The sequence below is a fragment of the Mobula hypostoma genome, chromosome 9 (genome assembly GCF_963921235.1).
Source record: "Mobula hypostoma chromosome 9, sMobHyp1.1, whole genome shotgun sequence".
NCBI lineage: Eukaryota > Metazoa > Chordata > Chondrichthyes > Myliobatiformes > Myliobatidae > Mobula > Mobula hypostoma.
The window spans coordinates 28204260-28217991 of NC_086105.1; the positions used below are offsets into that span (position 1 = coordinate 28204260).

The following is a 13732-nucleotide window of genomic DNA, read 5'->3' on the forward strand; positions in this document are numbered from 1 at the left end:
TTCTTTTTTCTCTTCCCTTAAACATTCTGTATCACTCTGTGGACTTTAATTATCAATGTGACTTGTTCCTCCATCAGTTGACCTTGTATCTTGGTCCTGTAATTTTCCCCTCTCCCTCCTTTGGAGCACATTACACTCTGTCCAACAGTTTCCTTCACGGTGGAAGCTGTGATTGCGCAATCACTGGGACTGCACCCTGTCATCATTGTGCAACATTATATTCCTGGTTCGGGTCTGGACTAATTGCTTTGATTTTGCCTTTTTGGCAGTATTCACTCTGTACTTTATTGGCTAAGAAACTCAATTCTTCTCAAAACACACCCTCACATAGACTGAGAAATCTAAGGCAGACAATGTCGCATTTTGAGTCAATGTTCATCGTGCAGTGACATACTGTGCACCCAAAAACTGGCAGGGAGCTGAGGGAAGTACAGAACTTGAAACAGTGCATGAGGTAGCAGAATTGGGGTGGTAGGGAGGATACAGAATTCAGTAAGTGTACACCGAATGGTCTTTTAATTGTTCGGAGGAAATATAATGCAACTTAATAATGTAGCATCCAGGTTTGAAGAATCTCTTAAAACTACTTTTATTCAGCATACCGACATGACCAAACTGATTCAAATAAACGTTCTGCTGTCTGAAACAGAGATAAGACTCCACTACACCAAGGTTTTCAAACATTTATTCTAAGTATGTACAATATAGAAAATAGCAAATTCATATGGAAAATAATCTATGTCTGTCAAGCAACAATAAAAATGTTTTCTTACATAATAAGGGCCCTAGTACAGAAGAACTGAGGTATGTGTCACAACTGTAACCAAAGTGACTTGACATTGCATTTCATTAAAAAATTTCAACATATACAAAATATAAAGTACAAATAAATAGGTTTCATGTTTCCCAGCATCTAGTGCCTTGGACAAGAGTAAAATACTGGCTGTAGCTAGTGCAGGCTTGATGGAAGACTGCAGGACTGACAGTCTGAGGTATGTCTTTGTCTCTTGTACAATTAAAAATGGCTAAAAAAAATTGTCTGATCAAAGATCAACAATTGTTGGGAGTGTTTCAACTGGGTGTTATCATAGCTGCCTCCAGACAAGAAAAATAAACATTTATATAATGTTAGACTTCGGGTAAAAGAAACTGATGTGGTTATTGCTGCATAGATTTTCCACGGTTTCTGGAAGCAACTTGACTAACCACAAAGAGAGACAAATCTAGAAACAGGGTCCAATGCACGTTCATAGTTATCAATTTCTATGCTGGTCTCCAGAAGGTGCCTATATTAGTGTCAACTTGGCTCAGTGGTTGCTTTGTAATGAAGTTAGAAGATTGTGGGTTCAAGCCCCACCATAAGACCAGAGGAAGTGATCTGGACTGATGCTACTTACTGAAGCACTGAGTAGTGCTGCAGTGTTGGAGGTCCCAGCTTTTCAATAAACAGACACCAAATGCAAGTGATCCTCTGTCCTTAAAGGGGAACAGGATCTTTTGGTGCCCTGGCCAACATTTCTCCCTCAACCATCATCACTACAACAGGTCATTTACCTTGTTGCTGGGTGTAGGCCTTGCCGTGTGCAAATTCACTGCCATGTTTGCCTACAAAACAACAGTGACTACATTTTAAAAAAAACATCATTGGCTGCAAAGCACTTTGGGACATCACAAAAAAAAATAGAAGATTACCAAAATTAAAAATAAATTCCATTATTTTGTACTTATCTACTGGTGGTGATTCTTGGTACCTGAAAAAAATGGCAATTTTCAAAACCGAGCACGAGCATCATGGATGCCAAGAGAAGTCTGATAACCTGGTCCGAATCTGCCCTCCAAGAGTTTCATAGGCTGACTTTGCTATGTTCCAGCCCAGAATATTCAAATTCTTCCCCTCTACGATGACATATTGCATACTCTTCAAGACGGGGGGGATGGCATAATCAATGTACTGATGATACACTTGCATTTCCTGACTGTGCAAGTCCTTTTTTATGCACGTCACATCCCACTTTGTGGAAACTAGCTCACAACCAGTTGCCTTGTAGGTAATCTCTAATGACTACATACAAATGGCATTTTACCGAGGTTCAGTGGGTCGCTAGTTGTACTGATTAAGGAGCGCACAGGAGGGCAGTTGAAAAGACAGTAGTAATAAATAATATAACCAATCACCTTTTCTTTGCAATTGACAAATCTGACATGTGAGAGCCAAACAAATGGAATAATGGGAGAAAAATCTGAATTAACTGACTAATACCCATATCAACAAGGTTTATTAAAAACAAAATTTTACACACATAACCTGTGATAGATGTGTTTTCAAGGCTGTAATTACCTTTGAGCTGCTGATTGCATCCAACAGCAGTAAATGACCTATAGCCTAAACCACATCTTTAATCCCAGTTGATTTATACATACAGGAACTAAAGAGTTTTGCTGGTGAACCTGTATCAAATATTTTAAATAAAATAAAGTTTATTTTTGTGTTGTCTCGGGTCTCCTACTAAGATTTATCACATCTGGTATAGTCACTGCAAACAAACCTGAGACTGGAGATTAAATATTACAATTTCAGCAGCAGAGAACACATCAAAATGTTACAAAAACAGCAAAGACAACTTTAAACAAAGAAATGTAGAACAACAAACATTCTGTGCATCAGTGCAGAATGGTTCTCATGTCAACAATTTAGTGTGTCAACTGTAACATTATAGAATAAAGCAGGGAAAAATATACAGAACTGAAATGAAAGCTGGCTTCCCTGCAACTAAACTACTGCATCACAAAATACTGTGGCTGAATGTATGGTAACAGGGTTAACTGCCACAGAAAACTTCCAAAATTAGTCTCAATTTGTTAAAAGGATGCTTGGGTATCTCAATGCAGTGCCTCATCCAGAAGATATTGCTCACCTGGCTGCTACCTGTTTATGAATACATTCAACAGACTAGAGAAAAAGGCATCATTTATTCTTGTAAACCAGTTTTAACCAAATCGCTACACAGATAGAAATGCTACAATTTAAAGTACAATTCTTTTTTTTACACCTGAGTTTCTCATAATACCTATTAAAAAATGAAAAATTGCATCTACCCATCGAACTAGAACACTGAAATGCTGTCACAACAATGTCCTCTTAGATCTTGGCTCCATTTGTGATCATCCATCTTGTTCATTTCTGGTGGGATAGGAAAGGGCATCAGTGTTAATCCAATACAAACACAAGTAAATAAAGGCTATTTAGTACTATGCACAAACAAACAGTATCAGAATCAGGTTTAATATCACCGGCATATGTTGTGAAATTTGTTGTCTGTGCGGCTGCAGTACAATGCAATACATAACAGAGAAAAAACATGAGTTACAAGTTATTTCTTTTATAATATATATACACACACATTAAATAGTTAAATTAGTACGAAATAATTTTAAAAGTAGTGATAAAAATACAAAAAAGTTAATTGGCAATTTTGCCAGAAATAAACTATGCAAAGTACAAAGTATACAATTATCTGTACACACACACATCTGTACAGTTCATATAGAACAAAAACAAACAGCCTTCAATGTAATTTAATCCTAACTTTGAAATAGCATCTCCATTTTAGAGCTAACCTAACTATGCATATTTTTCCATTTTGGCAACAGCACTAACCCTTCCTCAGGTAAAAGCCATCACTGCTAAAATAGGGTCTTGTTAAAGAAAAAATGTTTTTGTTTTGTTAGTATATTTCTTCCCCGTGAACAGAATGGTCCCTATTATAACAGCAGCCTCATGCCTTTCAATATGTACTACATTGGTTGGAAAATCCTTGGACTATTTGAGGTGCTGGAAGTAACTTTAAGTGCAAGTTTTTCATTCCTTATACTATAGAATTAAAAAAAAATTGTCTGCCTCTACCATGTTGCGTTTCAAAAAGTATTCCTAGAAGATGAGTAATTTTAAAAGGAACTGTGGTAGTGACACGACTCTAAACAAATGTAGACATTTATTTGAAGTTTTACAAAGTTATTGCTGGAATAGAAATATCAAGATCGGAACGACAATACTGGCAAATTAGGGATGTTTACAATCAGCAACAATTATTTCAGGTCCATGTTTAATTGTAATACAAGCACACAAAATTAACTTGGAGCCAGTCTCACAGGGTATTACGATGTAAGATTTGGAATTACCTCCTTGAATGTACCTGCCCTAGAATCTGTCCCTTTCTTTCCCCCCCAAGACAGTATATGTTTAAGATGAGAGGAAAGGAGTTTTAAAGGAGATTTGAGGGTTAATTTCTTTTTAAATACACAGAGAATGATTGTTACCTAGAACAGCCATGGAATCAGATGCAAATGCTAAGTATAATAGGCACTTCAGAGGTTTAAATAGACAAGGCATAAAATAACAGTGTTCTAATGTGGGTAAAAGGGCCAACATGGACATGGGAGGCTGAAGGGCCTCTTTCTGTCCACCATGACTGAGACTCTAACCAAGAAATGGGCCAGAGAAGGGCATTAGCCAGGTGAAGTTTTGCTGGAGATAAAGAGCATTTGAAGTTTAGACAGAGAGAGAGAATATTTTAGGTAGACACTTCCAGAAGTTACTGGCTGCTAGGTGATAAATTGCAAATAGAATCTAGGTTGACGGAGAGGTGAGGGTTGAAGGTACCAAGATTGAGGTATTGTTTGGTATGGAGGAAGGCTGAGAATCTTACTTAGAGAACTTGGCATAATACATTGATGAATGGTAAGAATCAAGGATTTTTTTTAAAATCAGAAGAGAGGAGTGACACAAGGACCCAACACAAAATTTCCCAGAGGTGCAGGAAGACAAGGTCACAGTTTAAGGACAGGGACCATGTTGTCACTTAGCAGGTTAACAAAATCCGTATAGGCAGGATGGAGTTGTTCAGGTGGCAAGGCTCTCTGTGATTCCAGAGTAAACCCCTCAGCTACATTCCCAGCCCAGCCTTTGAAAGGCTAAATTGACTGATGCTGCAAGGGATTAAAATCCCCAAATTCAGCAGTGTTTTGAGTAAAGCAAGTACAACGGCCGACAGCCAGCAACTGAGCAAAAGATGAAACAAGGTACAACAGCGATCTAACCAACTTTTGTTCCGATACTCAATCGCCCTTGTACTTCACCTTTTGATGAAAATATCTTTCCATTGTTGATGCAGAGTAAAATTAATAACAATTACAAACATTGTACAGGAATGATTCGATTACTCACCTGATCAGCAAATGAAATAGGCATTTTCTGTTCAACTTCCTTTCCCATTTCTGTTCCTGACACTGATTTCTGATACGCATGCTCCTGCCCAGGCATTCTATTGGAAGCAAGCAGCAGATTCAGTGATGTTCCCACACCGGCCCCTCAATTTAGTTCAATACCATTGTGACTGATTCCCCTTTTATGTCCTCAAATCCCTCATCTTTTAAAAAGGTATCAACCTCAAAGTCAGCTCTACTCAGCCAGACCCAGACCCCGAATGCTTCAGCTTGGGCATGGGGGTGGGTTAGTAGTGGAGTTGGATGGGGAGAAAAAGGCACATGGAATTGCCCCATTCCCACCTGACAGAAAGATGCCTGTAGCTCCTTAGCAGCAGGCCAATCCGTCCCACCCATGCCGGTCTGCCAGATGCTCGTTTGTATGTACAGGCACTCCATCGGCTGGGCAACGGCAAATGAGGGGGGCCTGGAACCTTCTTTATTGATATTATACTGTGTAGTCAGGTACATAGTTAAACAGAAAAGGAAAAGAAGAACGGGAGGCAAAAATAGCCAGTTCTCATTCAAATAGAAACAAAAAGAGCAAATCATCTGAAGTTAGTGAATTTGATATTACGCCCTGCAGACTTCAACGTGTCCTGATGGAACAGGAATGTTGTTCCTTGAGTCTACACTGGCCCTGATTGTAACCACATAAACATTTGCTTTTGTCATTACTTGAAAGAAATTTAGCAGGCAGATGTAGCATGCAGAAAATTACCTACAACTGCCTGCACTCCTCCCATCTGTACACTCACCATTTAGATAACAGTCTACCTTCAAGCTGTTCTTCTTACTAAAGTGCATTCTCCCATTTTCCTACATTAAAGTTCATTTACCAAGTTTCTTGCTTACTCACTCAATGCATCTACCCACGGTTGCGGAGTTCATGGATCCTCCTCCTGGACTTCAGTATACCGAGTAAATAATTGTGTACCAAGGACTGAATTTGGAGCTGTACTACAGGTAGATATTTCCAGTCAGAAAAATAAAAATATTATTACTGAGAAACTTGTACAACTACTGGGTCACAGTGTTTCCCATTCAGGCTCTTAATGAACAGAATCAAGTTTCCTTGATGAAACTGCACTGTCCCCAAAGCAATTAACTAATGGTGGCATGACTTTGTAAAGTCACGGTGAGTCCCGATAAAGGGTCTCGGCACGAAACGTCGACGGTTTACTCTTTCCAATAGATGCTGCCTGGCCTGCTGAGTTCCTCCAGCATTTAGCGTGTATTACTTTGACTTGCAGCATCTGCAGACTTTCTTGTTTGTAATTTCCTAAAAGTCTTGTTAATTAAGAGGCCAGGGCCCAGTTTACCCATGCACACTGAAAGGGTTCAATGGCTGGTAAACATGGGCAACAGGCTTCAGAAGTGAAAATGCAGTGTCGTTTCAACACTGCTTTCTGAACAGAACAGAATGAATGAAACTACCATCAGGAATTGATTTGAATGAACAGAAAGAGTCAGCTGGCATGTCTGCAACTATTAAGAGAATGGCGAAAGTTCTTTATTCAGTCATGGCATGTAGGCACCAGCATTCACTGCCTTGTTCTTAGGAGTTTAGGACACAGAACCAGGAGCTGGAGCTGGAGCAGGGCAATTGCTCTCTCTGATACTCTGGCATTCACCGAGAACTTTCCACTAGGGCAGAAATGGATTACACAAGGGAACATTAACTTAAGCCTTGTGGGGGGAAGTATAAGGGAATGTCAGAGGTAGGCTTTTTCTCGCACAGAGAGTGGTAGGTGTATGGAACGCACTGCCAAGGGTGAGGACAGAAGTATTTACATTAGGGACATTTAAGAGACTCTTAGATAGGCACATGGATGAAAGGCAAATGGAGGGCTATGTGAGAGGGAAGGGTTAGATTGATCTTAGAGTAGGTTAAAGGGACAGCACAACACTGTGGGCCAAACAGAGCTGTGCAGGCCAGTTCATTAGGTATATTTAAAGCAGAGTTAATAGATTATTGATTAGCCAGGGCATGAAGGGATACAGGGAGAAGGCAGGAGATTGGGGCTGAAAAGGAAAAGGCGTAGCAGACTCTATGGGCCAAATGGGTTATTCTGTTCCTACATCTTACGATCTCATACAAGGGCCTTCTGTTTTCCTATTTTCTTGAATATTTGCTTTTCCTCCTTTGGGTGAATATCTAATTTTCCCTCATGCTCCCAAAAGCACCAATTTAAGTACGAAGAATCATTAACACAGAATTAACAATAGTCCTGTTCAGTTACCAGCAGATTGTGGCTGTTTTCTATTTAAATTACAGATAAACCCCCACCCTCCCCCCACATTATATAACAGACATTTACCTTCAGAGAATTCACAAAAATTGATATAGAATACAATTTGCTTTCATGGAATTTATGTGGAAAATATAAAAGCAGTACAAAGTTTATATTACTTTAAACTCTCATTTTTTGATGAAAGCTCAGGCAAAAAGTTATGATAAATTGTAATGCAGAGCGACTACGTTCCTGTGATTTGCAGCTTTACATGCTTTTGCTTACCCCTCTAGTTAACTATAATCCTTTCTCATCACAAATCTACAGCACTGCGGTGTTCTTCATTTCCATCCTGTTTAACATTTACTAATGTCCTTTCTTCAGTTGACTCTGTCCTCCAGTTCCCTTCCCACCTTTTGATTTCTTTCACCTTTCTGACAGGAGAAGAATATTTTTCCGTGAAAACTTCTGTTAAATTCTCCGAGCTGGTGCTTGCCTTCACCAGATTGTGCACTATTTAATAAGAGAACGGGCTTTGAGAATGCGATTTCATTGAATGGTCTGTGTCACACTTACAACAGAAGCTGCTTGTTATACTCAGTTCCCAAACTGGCACATTACACTGTGTCACAGGTAGGGGTCAGTGGGTACAAAGTGGAATATGTGCCAAACATTTCCTGCCCTCGCACACTGTGCAAAGAGTGTGTATAACATGAGAAACATGGGAATGCTTTGGGGAAAAGTAGGTGCAATTGTATTGGAAATGAAAAGACGGCTGAATTGTATGGAATTGTTTGATACCGTGGTTGAACAGAGCATTTTTCAGAGTTGCTTGGCCGCAGCAAAACTCCGATCTTCTGCAGTGCCTTTTGTTTCGATCTGTGAATGCTCCGGCCGAGCTCCTTGAAGTCAGCAGAGTATTTAGGAGGGTGAAGCAAGGCAGCTATATTTCATTTCACCTTCTCCTCCCCATCAGTAAAGGACAAAATTTATAGAACAGGAAATTCCCTGCTATGACCCTATGACATATCAGTCAACTTTCAGCAATCTTGAGATGGTCCCTTTCCTTGTGCCGAAGGAACCACAAGACTGAGGCAGTTGACAATGTCAGCTTTGAACCCTTTAATTACAGAGTGGAATTTATAGACCCTGTGAATTTTATGGCTGTGATTTATAAGCAGTACTTCATCCCCTGTAGAGTAGGTGTTACAGATAGCTGGTAGCCTACTTGTACCTCACCAGTCCACTCTTTAAGCAAAAGCGTGAACAAATGTCAATATGCTACAACACATGGGGCATGAGAGGAGAAAGAGGAAGGAATTTAGACCAAACCTCCTCATCCAATATCTACAAATCATCTCCAGCAGAGTTTTCTAGCTTATGAGTAGATTCACAGGCATAGTTTAATGGCTTACGTCCCCCATACAGGCTCAGAAATGTTACAGGCAATACACTAGCCAGCTGTTGTTCCAAATGAGACAGTTTATATTGTCGTACACTATGGAGAGAGCTCTTCATGGTCTACATGTGTGAGGATTGCATACCTACACGCGTCATTTTTTCTAAATTAATTTTGAAAATTTGCAGTCCGTTATCACTTACGCACACCATTCATTCTCTGTATTGTTCTTGCAAGCCAACTTGGCAATGTGTCTGCTGGCCAACAGCCAAGAACCAAGTTCTCCTCACAAAACGATACTCTTGCTATAGCACGATTCTGCTTTACTGACTGCTCAGACCTCATTAACTTCAGTTTCACTGGACCACAGTAATGCGCCATAAATGCCGAATCATCTAGCAGAGAAGTGGTCTTTTGACTAAGTTATATTCATGCCCAACTTGTTGATTCCAGGCAGGGCTCCTTCCCTTTCCTTCCCCGCTCAGCTACCAAGAAACACTCTCTGCAAAACCACGTTCTGTATAGACTGACAAGGATCAAACTGCAGTGAGGAGAACAACCACCAGAACACTTACATTCAGCTACAAATCCTCAAACTGGACCATTAATAGGAAATAAAGTGGACTCCGAGGACAGATATTACAAACAGAAAATGCAGGAAATAAATCAGATCAGGCAGAATCTGCAGAGAGAAATGTTTAAATTTTCACCAAAATTAGAAAAAGTTGAAGATGAAATAGCTATCCTCACAGAAACACAATGAAGTATTAATCATAGGTAATATGAGGGATACGATAAAATACATCTTGCCCTCTCCTTCACTTCCATAATGTCAATGGGGATATTTCCTTGGGCACATTCCACTATAACCTTCCCTACCTTTCAGAACTGCAGAAAGTACATCTGGTCTTTTACCTCCCGTTTCTCCCCGCTGCCCAGGACTTCATACACTGCACGGTGAAATAACAATAGGTATACAGTACAAGCTATACTCTTGCTCACACTACTGACTTCCCTTTGCTGCAGAGCCAACCTGCAGATCTAGTGACATCTTAGTGCAACACGTTTGCAGATGAGAAGCAGCACTTCGCCTTTCTTCTGGCTGCAATGCCGTCTTCCCAACTTAATGGAGTTTTGACGATAGTTATCGTTCTTTTTGTACTTAACTAATGGGTTAAGTACAAAAAGAACGATAACTATCATCAAAACCCATCTCTTGCTTTTTTAAAAAAATCAGTCCTGCCATCACTAAAATTTACCTTGCACTTATCATTCCTTTAGTCATTTACCCTCTCTGCCTACCTTTTTCCCTATGCTTCTTTCCTCCCCCCTGTCTTTTAAACGCAGTTTAAAATTTTTCGCATGTTCCTTTCCCGTTCTAATAAAGTCACTGATTGGAAGTAACAACTTCTCTCTCTGTGGATGCTGCCTGACCCCGCATATATCCAACAACAGGAGTTTTAGTATAAATAGGTTTCAGCCCTCAGCAGCCCTCAACATGAACCAGTTACGATAGAATCACTTAAATATGGTAATTAAAACATTCTAGTACTTTTTCTGCATGTAACGTTTCCCCAAGCCTAATTGATTGCTAATCTGTCTAATTTCAGACTATTGGCAGTCCGTGGTTGTTGTTTTTCCTTTTAAAAAAAACTTTTCACTGCAGTTCTTAATAGACCATTTTGAATTCTTACTCCACAAAACGTCACTCAGTGACAGAGTATCCATATTGCTTCATTCACTTTGTTGCTTTTACAATCCCATGACAAGAACTGGAGCAGAGCACTGCAGAGACAACAGTTAGAACTCATCAAGTGAGTAAAACCAAGACCAACACATGTTCAAAGCTAATCTTTGAATTTTTTTTTTAGAACAAATAAAAAATGGAAGTCGTAATATGCCAGCAGTCAGAACACATTCGCAGGAATGAGAACACGAGGACTCAATGCTAAAAGAGATAGTTCTATCATTGTATGTATTACTGACGCTGCTGTGCCTGCAACATGACTGAGGGCTCATTCCTCCATTGCTGCTTGTACAACATGGGTCTCATTGCTGTATGGCTTAGAGTGCAGTGAGCCAATCTCCAGAATTGTCCAATGCAACACACACACACACAGTGCTGGAGGAGCTCAGCAGGCCAATCCTCCAGAACTGTCTGTGTGGTTTGGGCAGCACGAGACAAGTGAGCTGAGACGCCGGACTCAGGTGTGGTGTATACTGGCAGGGACGAAGAGTGCAGGTCACCGAGGAGGAACACCTATCCAGCTGTTGACTCAATATGTCAACACAACAGCTGGTTCCTCCTGCCTCTCTCATCACCTCTTATTGGATACATTGGAAACTGTTCTCTTGGCTTCCGTTTGCCTGCATAGCTCTCCCCAGTCCAGAAATATCTTGATACTGACAAGCTTATGGGGCGTAGAATGTTGAGGAACAAAAAAGAAGGGAAAGCAGCTGGTGGGTCAGGGGGTGAGGGTGAGAGTGGGGGTGATCAGGGTAATGTGTCAGCAGACAGTGCAGCAGCAATGGCCCACACTCACCGGGCAGGCCAGGGTAAACTAGAGAGCCCTGCATCTCAGCATTTGCTTTGAAAATATCTGCTCTAATAAACATTTTGGGGGGAAAAAAAGACATCTTGTATCCCATGCCAAAAGAAAACTGCAGGAGGAAATCAGGGGGTCAGGCATCGTTTCTGGAGGTGGAGGGATAGTCGATGTTTTGGGTCAGATTTCGGTATCAAAACTCCCGATAACAGCATCATATCTCTGAAATCTCACTTTTATGAGATCTATGGACCAAAGAATTATGCAATTGATTTCCTGCCAAAGGGTTTCGGCCCAAACGTCGACTGTACTCTTTTCCATAGATGCTGCCTGGCCTACTGAGTTCCTCCAGCACTTTGTGTGTTGCTCAGATTTCCAGCATCTGCAGATTTTCTCCTGTTTGTGATCTTTATGTTTGGTTACTTTTAAGCCAATTTTTAAAAAATGATGCATTGCATGCCAAATTATCAGATCTTATAAAATTTATTTGAGTTGTAATAACGGATTCCCATATCTATAAAAACACAAAGAACATCCAAGTCATTTTTTCTTACCCTCTTATACTGTAAGGATCTTCTTGAGGCTTAATTCCCTGTTGCTGCATCATCAGATTATGAAACTGACCCATTCTTTCATCAGGCCGACTGTATAAAGGCATTTGTGTCTGTGGCTGGCCGTTTATCTGAGGAGGAGGAATATGATGACGTGTAGGCCCCAGCATGGTGTGAGGAAGTCGCTGAGTTGCATGAGGGTTCGTGTTAAAGAGACCTGGAGACTGCGCTGGATAGACAGCTGAATGTGAAAGCATGCCATGGGGACCCTGGATTGCTGGATGTAGTCCTGGCCTCCTGTATATCAGTCCACTTACAGGCTGTGTGCTCTGTCTCTTAGCAGCGGCATTATGGCTGTCTAAATCCAGGATTTCCTTTGGACTTTCGGCCCTTTCCTGTTCTTTATCTGCCTTCTCATCTTTTACTGAGTGTGATAAGTCGCTGGTCCCTTGAATTGCATTTTTGTTTTCTTTAGAGCTTCCATTCATTCCTTCCTGCATAGTAACTGTGTCAGGTGATCCCTCCGATCCCTGCAAAGGGACAGCAGGTCCTGCTGTTTTCCCATTATGCACTGACAAATGGCTGGGTTGCTGGAGATGATGGCCCGTGGGTGACAGGGTCTGGGGCCAATCTTCTGTAGGGTAACCTTGTCCTTGAGGGTGAGGATAAGGATAATAATGGGAAGGTTGATACTGGTGGTAGGGAGACTGGATTTGCTGTTGGGAAGTATGATATGGATAACACTGGACTTGGTGCTGATATGCAGGGTAAATTCCTGGTGGCAACTGCTGTGAAAAGTTTGGGTTAGGGAAAGTTTGCCGGTTTGCAAATGGCTGGGGTGCACCCATGCCTCTTCCAAAGGGTCTACAACCATGACCCACACCATACTGACCTACTACTGTATAGTCTGGGTTGTGTCCATACTGCGCGTGTGCCATCATTCCCAGCATCCCAGCATTAGTTCCGTTATTTTTTCCCTGCTTGCCTTGTGTTAAAGTGTTGGTGTTTTTCACAGAATCATCATTAGTCTTCAATAAATTCGTGGTAGCCCCTCGATCTGAAGAGTCAGAGTGATGTCTGGAGCTGGAGACATTTTGATCAACTAAACTATCATTCTGGGCCCTGTCCTCAGTTTCACTTGGATTTTTTATTTTTTTCCCTCTGCCTGCTCTGTTGCCGATTTTCTTATTATTCTTTGTCCTGCCCTTAATGGTCCCCTTTTTTGAATCCGAAATTGGTTTCTTCTGCTCTTTCCCCATTTTGACATTGGAGCTGCTAACATCTTTTAATTGAATAGTTTGTGTTTCTTCCTCCTCCCGTTTGACAGATCCCAATCCGTTTCTTGGGCTCTCACTCGTGCCTGGCTCAGTAACATTGGCTGCAATTGGCTGGTTGGTGCTTTCGGCTATCCGTGGCGCACTTTGCTCAATGACCAGGGGCGAGATTCCCACCTCTGAGTATTGGTGTTTCTGCTTTGCTGTAGCTGATGTTTTTGTGATGGGCACCAATTCTGTGAAAGATAAAAGAAATGACATTGGTCATTGCCCACATCTCTCAGGTACGAGTTTGTGATTGCGGAGAGATAGAGAGAAAAAAAAGACAAAATGGCGGTCACTTTGCATGTCAAAAACACTTTACTTTGGGAATACTATTCAAAATAAGCAAATAACTAACTTTTTTGCAGGAAGGAGATTGAATGGGAATGTAAAGTTCAAATGCTTAAGAGATACATTTTTGTTT

General features: G+C 40.9%; 1 protein-coding gene across 1 annotated transcript in view; it reads right to left on the reverse strand.

Annotated features, from left to right (window-relative positions):
- Nucleotides 1–681: 681 nt before the first annotated feature.
- The window catches only part of LOC134352346 (chromatin remodeling regulator CECR2), a 133089-nt gene continuing 120038 nt past the window's right edge, over nt 682–13732 (reverse strand). Inside the window, exons 17-19 of the mRNA XM_063059645.1 lie at nt 11996–13502; nt 5225–5321; nt 682–3181 (exon numbers count right to left, since the gene is read on the reverse strand). Coding sequence (XP_062915715.1) covers nt 3176–3181; nt 5225–5321; nt 11996–13502 — 1610 coding nt within the window. The 3' untranslated portion in view covers nt 682–3175. The remainder of the gene's footprint in view (nt 3182–5224; nt 5322–11995; nt 13503–13732) is intronic.